The sequence below is a fragment of the Sminthopsis crassicaudata genome, chromosome 2 (assembly GCF_048593235.1).
Source record: "Sminthopsis crassicaudata isolate SCR6 chromosome 2, ASM4859323v1, whole genome shotgun sequence".
Taxonomy (NCBI): domain Eukaryota; kingdom Metazoa; phylum Chordata; class Mammalia; order Dasyuromorphia; family Dasyuridae; genus Sminthopsis; species Sminthopsis crassicaudata.
The window spans coordinates 451,296,872-451,312,664 of record NC_133618.1 but is presented as its reverse complement, the minus strand read 5'-3'; the positions used below and the strand labels follow the sequence as shown (position 1 = coordinate 451,312,664).

General features: G+C 43.0%; 1 protein-coding gene across 4 annotated transcripts in view; it reads right to left on the bottom strand.

Annotated features, from left to right (window-relative positions):
• NOL4L (nucleolar protein 4 like) overlaps positions 1-15,793 on the bottom strand; it is a 199,764-nt gene that overhangs the window by 78,125 nt on the left and 105,846 nt on the right. The window contains exon 1 of one of the 4 annotated variants that reach the window (XM_074292759.1): positions 2,374-2,652. The exons of 2 other annotated variants lie outside the window; for them this stretch is intronic. Coding sequence is in view for 1 of the 2 variants with exons in the window: in XM_074292758.1 (XP_074148859.1) it covers positions 1,452-1,592 (141 nt within the window). In the remaining variant the exon portion in view is untranslated. Of the gene's footprint in view, positions 1-1,451; positions 1,659-2,373; positions 2,653-15,793 lie in introns of those variants that run through there. One more of the 4 variants, XM_074292758.1, reaches the window with a different exon arrangement.

Below are 15,793 nucleotides of genomic sequence, written 5' to 3'. Positions count from 1 at the left end.
ACCTCTTTTCTGCTCATACACATTCTTTAAACAACCATTCACGAGATGTTTATTAGTAACAATAACCCATACTAGATAATACTTTTAACTATTGAAGATATTCAAGGAACCCAAATGAACCAAGACTAAAGCAAGGATTTGACTTTAAGGATAAAATTTTTAAGTTTTAATGCTTTCCAATGAAAGAATAACAATACTGAGGGTTTAAAACCACAATGAATCATTTATTTCATGATTTATATCCAGTGGGTCCTACTCATTGACCAAAGGAACACAGGTATGTAGACTTACAGAATTGCAGAAAAGACAAGACTAGGAAGGGATCATAGAGACCCTTTAGTCTAATCTCCTAATTGTATAGTGAGGACCACAGAAGGGAAATGGCTTGTCCAAGGTCACAGGGACAACTGTGGGCATAGGGCCATGAATGGAAAAGATAAGAAGTTCTATGTACAGCTCATGTAAATAATCATTCCATAACCATCCAAATACATGGAAATCAAGAGAGAGGCTACTCACACAGTCTTCCTCCCAGCCTATATACCAGCTGGCTAGGCAAACAAACACCTAAGCTGCTGCTGGGGCTCGGGGCTTTCCATGTGAATCTGGAATAAGAAGGGTTTTACCCCTAGGGAGATGCTATTTCAAGCACAACCCTCCACCAGAAATGGGAGGAAATCACAGAGTCCAAACACTATTTCAGGTGAAATCAGGAGGTTATTAATCTCCTCTGCACACAGACAGAAAGAAAAAAAATCAATGTTTTAGAAAAAAAAAAAAAAGGTTCCATTTGAATTAATGGGTTTGTGGCTCCTTCATTGATCTGTTCCTCCTCACACTTGTGTGTGTGTGTGTGTGTGTGTGTGTGTGTGTGTGTGCTTTTGTGCACTTAGGGAGGAGGGGAAAAAAGCGGGAGGAAGGAAGGGAAGAAAAGTGGAGAGGTGGGAAGAGGAGAGGGGAGGAGGAGGTGCTCTTGATAAGGAAAAGGACGATCTAACCTTAACCTTTCTCCAGTAATAATGCTAATTAGAGAGGCTTAATGAGAAGTTCCACTGGAAGCCCAGCTCCAGAGGGGCAGGAGATGGTCTGAGGAGCTGCAGCTGCAGTTCTTGGGGGCTCAGTTTTGAACAGCAGCAGCTGGAATCAAAATGTGGATGGGATTTTTTTTTTCCCCCAATGGAGAAGGCTTCCGGCCCCTGAGGTGTAAATCCACCTTAAGAACGCATCTTACAATTCCTCCAATTCCAGCAATCTTCATTTCCCCAGGGAGGCGAAACCTCCGCACTGCCACGCCCCCTTCAACTCCCTCCCCCCCCACGCCCCAATCCCCACCGTTAGTACACTAGCCCCTTTAATTTAGGAATGCTAGCTCACCAAACGGCCAAGCATATGCCCACCAAGTCACCGCCTACCATCGAGTACCAGAACAGGTTATCTTAGCTTAAGTTCACCTGAACTGGGCTGGCAGGCGGAGTCCCGGGGTCTAAGCAGCCCCATCCTGGGCAGGGAGAACTCCCCAAACACCAGCTCAACTCCTTGGCAAGGGAACACCAAAGTCCCTCTCGGTGCCGTCCCCGCCCCGCTCCAGGCATCCACTCACTCCTTCCATCCCCCACAGCAGCCACTTCCCCTCCGACAGCGGCAGACCTGGAGTGGCCTCCCAGCTCCCGGTGCATCCACCCTCTCTTCAAACACCTTCCACAATCCCCAAAGAGTCCTTAACTCTCTAAGCGCCGATGGGGTACTCGTCCACTAGTCCCTACAAAAAGTGTCCGCCTTACAATACCTCCACTGTGCGCCGAAAGCAGCCCTCCCCGCTCCGCTCCCCTCCTTCCCATCCCCACCGCGGCGGGGACCCCCAGCTTCGTTCGTGTGTGTACACACCGCAAGCCTCTCAACACTCTTTAAACAGGGGTACACACTTCCACCTTCTTCCCTCCTCTCCCCTCCCCTCCCAGCCGTCCCCCACTCAGGCAAAACAGTTCAGTCCGAGCGCCGACTCTGCCGAGACCGGAGGGACTGGCCACCTCGGACTCAGAGCCACCCGATCCCCCTACCCCCGCGTGGCAGAACCCTGTCCTTTCCCCTCGATACTCTTACACATACACACACACACACACACACACACACACACTCCAGAGGGGAGGGGGGGTGAAGGCAAAGCGCAGCCACCCCCTCCCCTTTTTCTCCCCTCCTGAAGCAGGAAGCCCTCTCCTCCATCTTCGTCGTCCTCCTCCTCCCTGGGACCCCTTGTGTCACCCCCACCCCACCCCCCTCCCGAAGACCCCCCCCAACCGCAGCTTCAACGGCCGGGACCGATAGGGCTCGGGGGGCCGCGGGGCGGGGACTGGGGGGGGGGGCTGGGCTCCGTACCTGGGCGGCGGCAGCGGCGGCGGCGGATGGGGGGGCGGGGAGGGAGGGAGGTGAACGGGGGAGGGGGCCCGAGCCGGGCGAGGGGGAGGAGGAAGAGGAGGAGGTGGAGGAGGAGGAGGAGGAGGAGGAGAAGCAGGAGACGGTGGCGGCTGCTGAGAGTGAGCGGCGGTGACAGCCCCACAGCTGCTGCTGCTGCTCCTGCTGCTGCTGCTGCTGCTGCTACTGCTGCTCCTACTGCTGCTGCTGCTGCTGCTGCCGCCCGGGGAGAGGGGCTGGCACCGCCGCGGCGCGTCACTGCCCGGCCCGGGGGGCGGGGGCGAGGAGGGCCCAGTGCGAGCGGCGCCGGGGCCGGCCAGGGAAGGGGGGGGCCACCGGGCACCCGGGGGAGGGGCCAGGCACGGGGCGAAGGGGGGTAGGGTGCACGAAGTGGGGGCGGGGCACGGGGAGAAGAGGTCCCGGGCACGGGGAGGGGGAAGTCCAGAGAGGAGGGGCGGGGGGAGATGCCCGGCACGGGGATAGGGGAGAGTGGGGGGGGAGGTTGGGGGGGAAATGTACAATGAAGGGGGGCGGGGCACAAGCAGTGGGAGGTCCTGGGCACCGGGAGGGTGCACGGGGCGGGGCCTGGGAGGAGGGAGGTCCCAGGCACTGGAAAGAGCCTGGAAGGTGGGAGGTGCATTAAGGGGGTTGGTATGGAACCCGGAGGATGCACAGAGGCGAGGGGACCAGAGGGGGGGGTACACAGAGAAGGAGGCGTGGCGTGAATGGAGGGAGGTCCCAGACATTGGAAAGAGGGGAGCTGAGCTGGGAGGGTGAGCTAGGAGGCACAGATAGGACTGGAAACACAGCGGGGAGGGGAGCGATAAGAGGGGGGAAGAGGAGGTAGAGAAGGAGGAGAAAGAAGAACCAGGTAGGGGGGATTGATGAAGACAAGCCTGAGTATGAAGAGAGCTGTGATTAGCCGAGGAGCCTTTAAAGGGAAAATGTTTCCATGAAGATACGGAGAGGAGGAGCAAAGATAAACCGGGCCCACTCAACGGATGCAAGCTCCAGTGGTCACAGTTACTGTACTCGGGAGCCCACACAGCAGGGAGTGAGGGGTGTGTAGACACTGCTTCGTGGTGAGAAAAGGAGCGGGGAATTTTGTGGGGGTAGATATCACCCACAGGCTGAGGGACAGTCAGCACCTTTCCTATATCTAGGAAGATAGCCAGCGACAGCCCCAGGCAGAACCAGACCCAGCCTGCCCAGCCTGAGCCCTGAAGGAGGCCCCCGGAGAACCTTGGCATTTTTATCAAAGCGCAGTAGCTGAGATTTCCCCATGTGTGTTGCTTGTCTATTGGCCTCCTCCCTGTGTCTCACAGATCCACGTTTCACAAACACCTCAGGGCTCACTCGACTACTTGGACATGATACTGGACTTTGAGAACTAGACAGGTGAGCGTTCAACCGTACCCCAATCGCCAGCCTTGCCCCATCCATCACGAAGCTGCCCAGCCCCGACTCCTCCTTTCCCGGCTCCTGCAGCCTCTACACAGCCTAACCCACTGCCCTCCTCTCCTCTTTTAACCCCTCCCACTTTCTCCCTGTCACACAATCTTTCCTCTTTCCTCTTCTTTCCTTTGTCTCTTTTCCACCACTCAACTTCACACTGCTTCTCAGCTATCCTCTCTCCGTCCTTTCGCCCCCCTCCAATATGGATCGAGTCTGCATGAAGGCAGTAACTCACCTGTTTTTACAACCACCAACAGCCGAACTGGTTGTACTAACAACTCCCCTTCATCTAGTCCCTTAAGGTTTACAAAGCATTCTCAGCCTTTCATACACTTTAGAACTAGGAAAGAATTTTAAAAGCCCGCTAGGTCCAACTACCCCTGACTTTACAGAGGAGGGAACAGGGCCCCAACGTAGTAAAGTGATTTGTCCAAGGTCATATAAGCAGTGAATAACAATTAGGATTCAAATCTGTCCTCTGACATTAAAACCCAGGACTCATTTTCCTTATTATACTTTAGGGCAAGACAATGTAATAAATATTCTAGGTTTTATAGCACTTAAATCTCGAAGTCTCTTACCATAAAATGTGGAATACCAAAACAGAAAGAAAACTTAAAACAGATCTGTTATTTCATTGGTATAGGGAAGTGTCCATAAGGAAAGCTGGGTAGAATGTCAGAAGTGGGAGGGAAACTTAAAACAGAATGTTTGATCTGAAGGAATACTAGAGTTCATCTACTTCATCCCCCTCACTTTACAGATGCGGGAGCTGAGGTCTGGAGAAGAGAAGTGGGGGAATTTCTAATAAAAAGAAGTGAATTTCCCCCCCTCCATATAGAGGAGGAAACTGAGACTGAGAAATTAAATGACTTGTTCAAGGTCTAGAATACAGTAAAGGTTAGGGCTAAGATTCTGAGTGCATCAGTGCCAGCAAATGCTTATTGTATATCTTATGTACCAGTTACAGTACTAGGCACCAGAGAATCAATGACAAAAAAGTCCTTAGATCTTACCTGTCTTCCTGCCTCTCCAAAAAGCATTTATCCCTATTGTATTGTTTGGGACAGCTATACACTGTACATTCTCCAACCTTTCTAAGAAACTATTTTGTTCTTAGCACACACTACAATTGTAAGATATGGTATGCTTGATAGTACTATATAAATAATATCATAGAAGGGAGCACACTTTGTCCAAGGAGATACAGTATCTAAAAGAGAGAAAAAAACACATGCCATCTAGAAACATGGTAATTCCAAACCAGTGCTGTCCAATCAAAGCCAGGTATCTCTGCATAAAATGAATATGATTTTTAAGAAATGCTGTATTGTAAGTATTCCCCAAAACCTCTCCTTCAAAACACAGTTCAAAAACTACCTCATCCATGAAGTCTTCCCCGATTCCTGGCCTCTCTACTTCTAAAATACACTCAATTGGAAACGAGCTTTTCCACCATAGACCTGAATAACACTTGGTTTGGACTGCTTGTCATAATAATAGCAGCTCAATTTTCTGTGCCACTTTACAAAACAATTTTCCTCACAGCTTTGCTCTCATGTAAATAATTCAAGTGATATCCCCATATTAATGGAGGAAAGTCTCAAAGGGAACTTATTTGCCCATGGTCACATACCTAGAGAAGTGTCAGAGCCAGTCTTTTAATCCAAATAATTTGGATTCCAATTCCAATACTCTTTTCATTACCTGATGGCCTATTTTGTATTATAGTTATGAGTTTGTATGTCCTATGTGCCTCAATAGATCCTTGCAGACAAGAGTCATGTCTCAGATTCTGGCACTGGGTATTTAGCTCTGTTTGGTGAGGTTTTGCCTAGGTGTCCACACCAATTCTCCAATATCTCCTTACAATACACCTGTAACAGAATGCCCTTTCTAGTACCCCTTCTCAGGTTGCAATGTAATCTCCTTGAGGGCAAGGGCTGTCTGGATTGCTTGTATTTGTGTTTTTAATATTACAGTAGTGCCTGATAGATAGTTAAGTGCTTAATAAACAATCATACTATTTTCCTGAGTACAGTATTCTATATATGAAAGGCATTTAAGAAATGTTTGTTGAATGAAACAGAATAAAATAGAACATACAATTAAAATGGCAATGTAACCTTTCTACAGTAAAGAGCCAAAAATTTATCCAAAGTTAGCAAAAATTGTGAAGAGAAAACATTAAGCACAAAGTAGATATTGTGCATCACCATTATCTACCCTCCACACACATATAATCTAGCTAGAGGCAAACCAACCTCAGGACAAAGTAAATACCGGGGCAGTATTCGGAGTTTTATAAATGATACACTGTGCTAAGATGAACAGTAGAATTACAATTGAGCCTCTCTCTGGTCAACAGCAAAGCTATTTCATCACCAAGATTTCATAAAACTGACCCTATAGCCTATATCCGTATTTATGGATATGCTATTTTGTAATTGTTATGGCATTTCCTAAAATTTCTGGTTTTAATCTGAATCAAAGAATTTATCTTTCCTTCCCTAATTCAAGGCTTCTCTTTTCTAGCAGATACTCCTCATCCACCCACCTCTTTGCCAGGGTAACAAACTTTTGGTGAGGAAGTGTAACATAGTTGAAGCATGGGAAATGGAGTCAGAAATCATAAGTTCTTTTCCCAGCTCTGCCATGAATTTGATGTATAAATTTGCACTAGTTACTTCCCTATTGGGTCCTCAATTTCCTCTTCTGTAAAATAAGAGGGGCTAGCCTAGATAATCTTTAAGCTCCCTCCAGCTTCAATAGTCTTATGTTTTTTTCTAAAACTAGGACTGTTCACTACTGACTTGTCTTTCAGAAGTGGCTACACATTTACACTAGAATTATCTTAGGGAAAAAAAAAACAACAAAAAACGATAGCAGTTGGTATCATTTTCTTTGAATCCTTAACTTTCTAAAGAACTTTATTGTGCCTGAAAGGTTTGCATTGTTAACAATTTAAGGTTTACAAGGGGGAGGGGAGGGAAAGCTCCCTCTATAGCTCTAATTTGGGAATGCAATGCATACAGACCACAACAATTCACCATTAAAAAATGAAAAGGTAACAGCACATTAACACAGAAAACCAAAGGCAATATAAAAGTAACCTATCTTTTTTAAAAGTGTTTTATTGCCTATCTCATTAGCACCTTGTAAATCTGAAACTTGAAGTGTTTTGAAAGCAGTTTTCCCTTCCCTGTGTTCATGTAGAATCACAGAGAGCCAAAGCTCTAAAGGACCTTGGAGATCAACTAGTTTGGCTCCTTCATTTCAAAGAGGGGAAAACTGGGGCTTGGAGAGGGGAAAGGATTTGACCAAGATTGAGCTGAGACACCAAATGATGTCTCTAGACCAAATCATTTCAACCATTTACTGTCCTAGTTGCTCTCCCAGCCTGATGTTTGACTAGGTAGCTTCTTTAAGTACCTACTTCTGTCCATCAGAAGATCCTAATATTTAGAGGAAGGCCTTCCCATCTAATCTCTTGATACATGGAGTCATTGAACATAGTGAGGGCTTAAATGCAAAAGCTTGTGAACAAAGTATTTCATACTGGAACCAAACAGAATAAAAATATTCTCATGATAATGAATAGATAAAAGCTTCCATAAATGAGATTGTGTGGTATGGTAGAAAGGATTCAGAGTTCAAGGACCTGGGTTTGAATCATGGGATCTTTCAATTGATTACTTTATGACTTTATGTTTCTTTCCACCCATCCATTTTCTCATTTGTGAAATGAGAGTACTAGACTAATGCCCTATAAAGTTCTAAAACACATGAACATACTATTGTTTTCTTACTAATTGTTTCTGCTCAGGACATCTATTTCCGCTTTAAAAGAAATTTTTTCTCCTATTATCCATGTGAACTAGGCAGAAAGTGGCATGGCCATTTTGTAGATTGGGGGAATCAAAGAAAAAGAAATGACAAAGATAAAGTCAGTGGCAGAAGCCAAGATGGCATTTCTGCAAGCACAGAGAATATAAAAACTTTGAATTCAGAGTGAGGAAAACTAGATTCAAATACAGGCTTTTCCATTACTTCATCACTTCTCCATCACTCTATCACTCCATCACTCTATCCTGTCTGTGTGAGGTTCATTTTCTTCCTCTATAAAAAAAAAAGGACCGGTAACTTTGTGACCTAATTAAATCTAACATACCACACAACCCCTACAATGTATGCCTCAGAAAAGGAAGGTGCAATATCTTATCTAAACTTCATATCCTTCTGCTTAACACAGTACTTGGCACATAGTGGATACTCATTAATTACAACATGTGTTTCTAAGCTTTTTTTGTTTGTTTCATGAACTCCTCCCTTTTGACAGTCTGGTGAAACTGTCTCAGATAATATTTTTATATGCATAAAATAAAACACATGGAATAACAAAGGAAACCAATTACACTGAAATATGGTTATCAAAATTATTTTTTTTAAAATAAGTTCATAAGCTCCAGGTAAAGAACCCTGGACTAGAATCATTCTAGGACAGTAGATCTTGTGTGACCTTGCTTAGTATAGTGATTAAAGCATGGTAAGTTTCAAATCCCTCCAAGATAGTCAATTTGCTGCTAACTGCTCCATGTTTAAAAAAAAGAAAAACACTAACAGAATCCAGTAAATCTATGATCCCATTGTGGGTATTCCCTTCAAGAACAGAGATCTAAATACATCTATGCCTGTGTATACTTGGGCAGCTTTTGCCCATGTCCTCCCATAAGTTTGCACAGAGGATTTAGCCAATATACTGCTGTATTCTTTTCTTAGTCTCTTGACATAAGGATATTAGTGGAGCATGTTGTCTATCCAATTGTCCATCCCTTATTCTTACTATAGAACCAGCCCCTTTTCTTTTTAATCCTGCATTTTGGTGAAATCTTTTATGTTATTTCTCCTTCACAATTCCTTCTTTGCAAATTGGAAACAGCCTATCAATTGGGAAATGGCTGAAAAAGTGATGACATGTGAATGTGATGTAATACTCTTGTACAGTAAGTATGGAGGAGATAGTTTCAGAGAAATCTGCAAAGACTTATATGAACTGAGGTAGTGACATGAACAAAATCAAAACATTTTATATAACAATAAAATTGTAAGTACATATTAACTCTGAAAGACCTACGAACTGAGAACAACATAAATATCAACCACAATTCCAAAGGACTCATGATAAACATGCTACCCTTCTCCTGATATAGAGGTAACTCAAAGGGTAGATTGAAACATGAATTTCTTTTTGACATGTACAATGGGTAGAGCACTTATTTTACTTTTCTGTGAATGTAAGAGAGTTTGGATTTTCCTTCTTTTTCAATGAAATTGAGGGTAGGAGTGGAGGGAGAAAGTGGGAAAGAGAAAAATCAATTTTTTGGTGATTGAAAAAATTCAATTAAAAATAATTCCTTATTTGCAATGAATATATCAGTATTCAGGATCTTAAAATATAATTGCTTTAAGATGCTTGGTGAAAGTATGACCACCAAAACATTCCTTTCTGCTAAAAGAAAACCATAGATTTAACCTGTATTACTGTAATACTGTATTACTCATTAATGATTCCTTCCATCCTCCCATTTCAACCCTCTTCCCCTTTGCTTCCCCCACTCCCAGCAAGGATTCTGCCCAATTTCACCATTATTTTGATCATTAGTTCCAGTTTTCCTTTCTATTGGTCCTACTCAGCTTAGTCATTTCTTCTCAGGTTACAGTACAGTTGCATCAACTTAGATCTTGGTACTTAATTATACTCAACACTGGTCCCCAGGGGTCTAGCTCCTTGTTTCCCCTCACTGTCTCCCCCATTTGACCAATGTTAATTTCTAACAATTAGAGATGTCCAAAAGCAGAACTGAGTGCCTTAAAAGGCTGTGAATCCCCTATCACCAGAGGTCTTCAAGTAGAGTCCAGATAACTATTTATTGCAGATATTATAGAAGAGATTAGGTCCAGATCGGGCCAAATAATCTCTGGGGGCCTTTATGATGCTGAAATCCTGGGACTTTACGAAGTTAGCTTTTCTTAATGTAATTAAGACATTTTTCCAGTTTGTCTATATAGTAGATGTATTAATGGCTCACAGGGAATCCTACTTGTCTAACTCTTGAGTTGTCCTCTGCCACTCTGCAGAGGGCATAAGCAAGATTAATTCCTAGCCACAATATACTGTGATTGGGCTCTTCTCTCTGCCAGGTAGGGGGTGGCCTTGAATGACAGTATGTGTACATATGCATTCACATGCATTTATATATATTAATGCACACACACATATATGAAATAATATGCTATAGTAGAAACTCCCATTCATACAAAGTCTTAAAGTTTGGAAATTGCTTTCCTCACAAAAATGCTGCAATTTCATGGGTTATTAATTTTCACTTAAAACATGAGGAAACTAGTTGTGTGATCCTGGGCAAGTCACTTAACCCCAATTGTCTCAGGAAAAAAAAAATGAGGAAATTGAGGATCAGAAAGATTCAGTCACTTTGCCAAGAGTTTTTACCACTCTCGAATGTTAGCTCCATATAAGAATGAGAGAATCTTATCTATTATAAATATATTTTCTAATCAACAAAAAGCAAAATCAAGGGTTTGACAACTTTTCAGAATATTTTTTGTCACTAGATTATTGCTGTTCAGTTGTATTCAACTCTCTGTGATCCCATTTGGTTTGGGTTTTTTTGTTTGGTGGTTGTTTTTTTTTTTTGTGGCAAATCTACTGGAGTAGTTTGCCATTTACTCCTCCAGCTTATTTTGCAGAAGAAAATGAGGCAAGCAGGTTTAAGTGACTTGCCCAGGGTTACTCAGCTAAGTAAGTGTCTTGAGGCCAGATCTGAATTCAAGATGATGTTTTCCTGAATCCAGGCTCAGCACACTACCCACTGCACCACCTAGCTGTACATGGTCACTAGAATAATTTTCAACAAATACCATTTCTTGGGGCAGTTAGGTGGCACAGAGGATAGAGCACCAGCCCCAAAGTCAGGAGGACTGAGTTCAAATCTGGTCTTAGACACTTAGCACTTCCCAGGTGTGTGTAAACCTGGGCAAGTCAATTAACCCAATTGCCTCAGCAAAAAACCAAAACCAAAAACCAAAAATAAACCCAAATCAAATACAATTCCTTATTAAAGACAATATAGAAAACTTATCAAATGCTTAGCCATGCCTCCAGTTTCCCAATAAGCCATTCTTATTGTCTTCTAATACTTTAAACAAACCCATCACTCCTGTGCAAAAGTTTAGCTCATGGTCCACAGAAGACACATAGAGCTTTTGTGACTAATTATCTCTGTTTATGCTGTTTCTCCTGCCTATGTTTTTAGTCCTTGTTCTACTATTTATGGTGTGATCTTAGGCAAGTCAATCTTTCTTCTCTGGGCCTAATTCCTCATTTGTAAAATAAGAGGTTTCCAATAAAGTCTATTCCAGAGCTTAGATTTTGCACCTGGCCTCAAAGGCAAGAGCAACCCATTTCAACCAGGTTTGAATCTTCATTCAACACGTAGCTGTATGATCATAAGTAAATCGTATAACTTCCCTCAGCCTCAGTTTTCTTGTTTTTAAAATGGGAACAATAACAATTCTTAATACCTTCCTAACAGAATAATTGTGAGACTCAAGTGCAGTACTGAAAAATTTTTTTCAAACCTTAAAATGCTTTAGGAGACAGTTCAGTTATTTCTGTCTTATCCATCTCTTCACATAATGCCACATGGAATTTTCTTTGTAGAGATACAGGAGTGGCTTGCCATTTCTTTCTCCAGCTCATTTTACAGATGAGGAAACTGAGGCAAACAAGCTGGTTAAGTGACTTGCCCAGCGTCACACAACTAGTGAATATCTGAGGCTTGATATGAACTTGTCTTTTTTCAGTTCCAAATTTCTATCCACTGAGCCACCTAGCTACCTCCTAAAGCACTTTATCTTATGTATATCATACTTACCTATATTACATCTATCTACATAATATCTATACTGAAAATTTTTTGGCCTCAATCTGTGATTTCATTTATATAGAGACTCCTAGTAATTCCCCTATACTAGTGCAGATAGACAACTATTTTATAACTTAATGGTACTCAGAGGGTCACATGGGGACATTAAAAGGTCAGGCACTTAACAAAAGGTCACACAGCCAGTATATGTCAGAATCCCAGAATGCAGATTTTCCAAGCTTGGAGGTCAGTCCTTTCTCCACTAGGTCATGCTGCCTACACAATTTATTCATTTCAGGGTCCCTTCTAGTTTTACTAAGTTCTTCTCCAGGTTTTAAGGTCCTTTCCAGCTCTCATATTCCATATGTGCTGTCACCATCATTATGGTTTTATAACTAAGCAGGTAACAATTCCTTTATATAAATGAGGAACCTGAAGGAAATGAGAAAAATATTTTCTTAAAGACACAGTTTGAGTCAAAGGCAGAAGTGCAACCCTTACCATCAGTCTCAGCACCTCTTCTCTTCACAGAACACAGAATGTTAGAACAATGAATGCTTGAGTGGGAAAGGACCTTGGAACAACGAAGAGATAATATTTGAGCTGGAAGGGCCCATAAAACTATTTCCTATGACTCATTGCCCTTGGCCCCACCCCCCTACATTTTACAAAGGAGAAAACTGAGGCACTGAATAAGTCAAAATTAGAGATAACTAAGGACAGAATTGGCCCTTGAAGGTTTTCTAACTGACTTAGGCCAGTGTCTTTTCTACATGTATTAAGCACCTAATAATGACCTTAAGAGGTGTCAAAGCATAGTTTAGAGAAGATGGTCCTAGGAGTTAAGGCTTGGGTACAAGTCTTGCCTCCGAGATTCCTTGACCTTGTGGACATGGAGTTACCCATAACTCAGCATTTCATCTATTTTTTGGTGGGGATGGGGCAGGGGTGGTCATTGGGGTTAGGTGACTTGCTCAAGTTCACACAACTAGCGTCGAGCCAGGTTGGAACTCAGGTCCTCCTGACTTGGTCCAGTATGCTATGCACCATGCCACCCAGCTATCCGAAAGCTTCCTCATGAATGGAGAGAGCTTCTGCACCAAGAGTGCATTTGACCACAACAATGAAATGACATGTCTGGACCAAAAGTTTTTAAAAAGAAAGGAGAAAAAGAGCTCAGTCTTGGAGAAGATACAAAAATAAACAAGACACTGAGTTCACAATCATGGGAGAACAGAAATAATTACAATTCAAAACTGATCATGCACAGGAGAGGAGTATACATGGTATTTTTGGAGGTCAGAAATGGGGAAGATCATTTCCACCTGAGAGGGAGACAGAGTTGTATCAGGAAAGGATATTTGAGCTGGGAGGCTGAATGCCCAATGGAACACTGGAATTTGCAGTCAGAGGGGTCTCTGTTCTCCATTGTTAAAGAAAGAGGTACCAGGAGCTTCTTTTGAATCACTCAGAATTCTGGTTGAGGGGGCCTGTGGCTCCAGGCAGACTTGTCTATTGTGAGCTGCCGTCTCCACACACAGATCCAAAATACGCCTCTGCCTCTCAAGCCTGAATGGGTCTCTGCTGGAGCAACCAGAGGGGCCCAAATCCAAGCCACTCTTGAGCTAAGCAAAAAGGAATTAGGATGAGACACCCGTGCAAATTCACAATGCAGCCCTGGGCTCTCCCATCCTCTAAAGAAAAAAAGCGCACATTAATGAAGGAAGCACAATCACAGCCAGTCAAAAGATCGGACATGCTCCTTCATGTCCACCAGAAGCCATTATCTCTAATTGATCTCCAGACATCAGCTGCTGAAACAGTCTGAAATCCTCCTGCATCATTTAGATTTGGTTACAAAACCTCAGACTGAGTGGTATCAGATCACCCAAGACTGCTGCTCCTCCTCTAGATCCAAGGCAGTCCACCTGGTGTTTTGAGTTAAGAGCTTGTCTTTTAAAAAATCTTTTGGGAATGTGGGACCTGGATTATTGGAGGGAGAGCTGAGCCCTCCCTGAAATTACAAAGGACACAGTTGCAGAGGCAAAGGATTGCTGAGGAGAGAACAATTGGTCCAACTTATGTTTGGTTCTGAGAGCTGAAGTAACTGAATTCCTATCATTGGCATTTCAATGAAAATGTTTTAGTGTCTCATATGGAAGAACTCAACTTCAACTGAGAGGCCATCCAAATGATGAGAAATTTAACAACAGCTAGTTTGTAACAATAACTCACATACACAAAAGTTCTAGTGAGATGCCCTCAAAGACATAATCAGAGCTATAACTAACATGGGATGAGTGGGATTTTGCCCAAGGGTGCTGGCATGAAAAAGTGATGCAGAGGAGTGGTATGGAGGACAATTGCCCTGAGGGCCACTTTCTTCTCACTTTTCTTCACCCTCACAGTGGGGCCTACTTTACCTACCACCCAAATTGCCACAGGAATAAGAGGTTATCTATGCCATCTCCTGACCAATCAACACATGTGGTCATCTGTTTTCTGTACTTGTGCCCATTTTAAACTTTTTCCTCAGTTGATAATATTCCTAGTTAATGTTTTCAGTGGTGTAATTATTATAATAATTGCATTCCTGATCTCAAAGGAAAATGCTTTGTAAATTTTAAAGTGCTAGAGGAATGAGAGTTATCACTATTTTACAAATGAAGACTGAAGTTCAGGGAATTATCTCATCACTATTACCTGTGTGACCTTACACAAATGAGGAAGCTGGATTAGATGGCCTCTTGCCAGCTCTCAATGTATGATCCTATAAGTTTAGTAACTTGCCCAGGATGACATAGGTAATAAAGTGTTAAAGCTCAGACTCAAATTCAGGTCTTGTGACTACAAGATAAGTACTGTTTCTTATATTTGTTTGGCTTTAAATTGGATCGTCGGAATCTGAGTCTGACCATCTCCAGATTTTAATCTCCTCCCACCTTCCATGTTCATGCTTGGGTTCACCTCTCCCACTCCTTCAGGAACCTCCTCTCTCCATTTCTACCTGCTGAAATCTGAAATCCTTCCCCATTCCTCAAGACTCAGTTCACAGGTCGCTTCCTTCACTGTGTTCCTTATTCTTTCTTGACAGTAAACCAATCTTTCTTACACATTTATCACATTCTAATTTGTAGGATGTTTATTTGCACTCATGTTTTATGTCTTCTGCCCCAAACTGGGATCAGCACATAGTAGGTATTTCATAAATATCTGCTGATTTGTGGAGATGAATCAAATCTGAATACCACAGAGTAACCTCCTCCTGGTGCAGCTATTGTGATGAAGCTTCTATTCCTACTAAATCTCATAGGCCTTTGGAGACATAAGGAAATAAGGTTTTCCATGATGCTTTGTTGCACCATTGTACTGTCTGAGTTTTAGACACTCTCCTAGAATTTTTTCCCATCCTCTCTGAAAGATAATGAAGAAATTCCTGATCTTTGCCTTCTTTTTCTTCCTTGAAACAAATAAAACATTCCCACCTCGTCCCTTCTCATCTATTTTCTCCACGCAGGCCAACACTAACTATTCTGGTTCAAGGCATCTATCATCAGTCACAATGTTCTATCTTCCTCCCAAATGATGACAATACACACCTTGTCTATGATTCAGCTTCCTCATCCATTAAATGAGTTTGAACTCTGACTTCTAACACCCCTTCCAGCTCTGACTTCTTTCTCTTCCAACTCTAAATCATTGATATGAAGTTGACAAGACTTAGATCTACAAGTAACCTTTGAGGTCATCTATTCTAACATTATCACTTTATAGATGGGGAAACTGAGGCAGAGAAAGAAGATACTAGCCAAAGATCTCATAAATACAGAGCTGGTATTCAAATCTGGTTCCTCTGACCCCCAATGACTTTTGCCACCTCACCCCATGACTTATGTACATCCATTATGTCTGGGGGCTGAACTCACAATGCTGCTAGAATGAATGAATTGTTCCTGGCACATTCCTAGAGAACACATTGCACA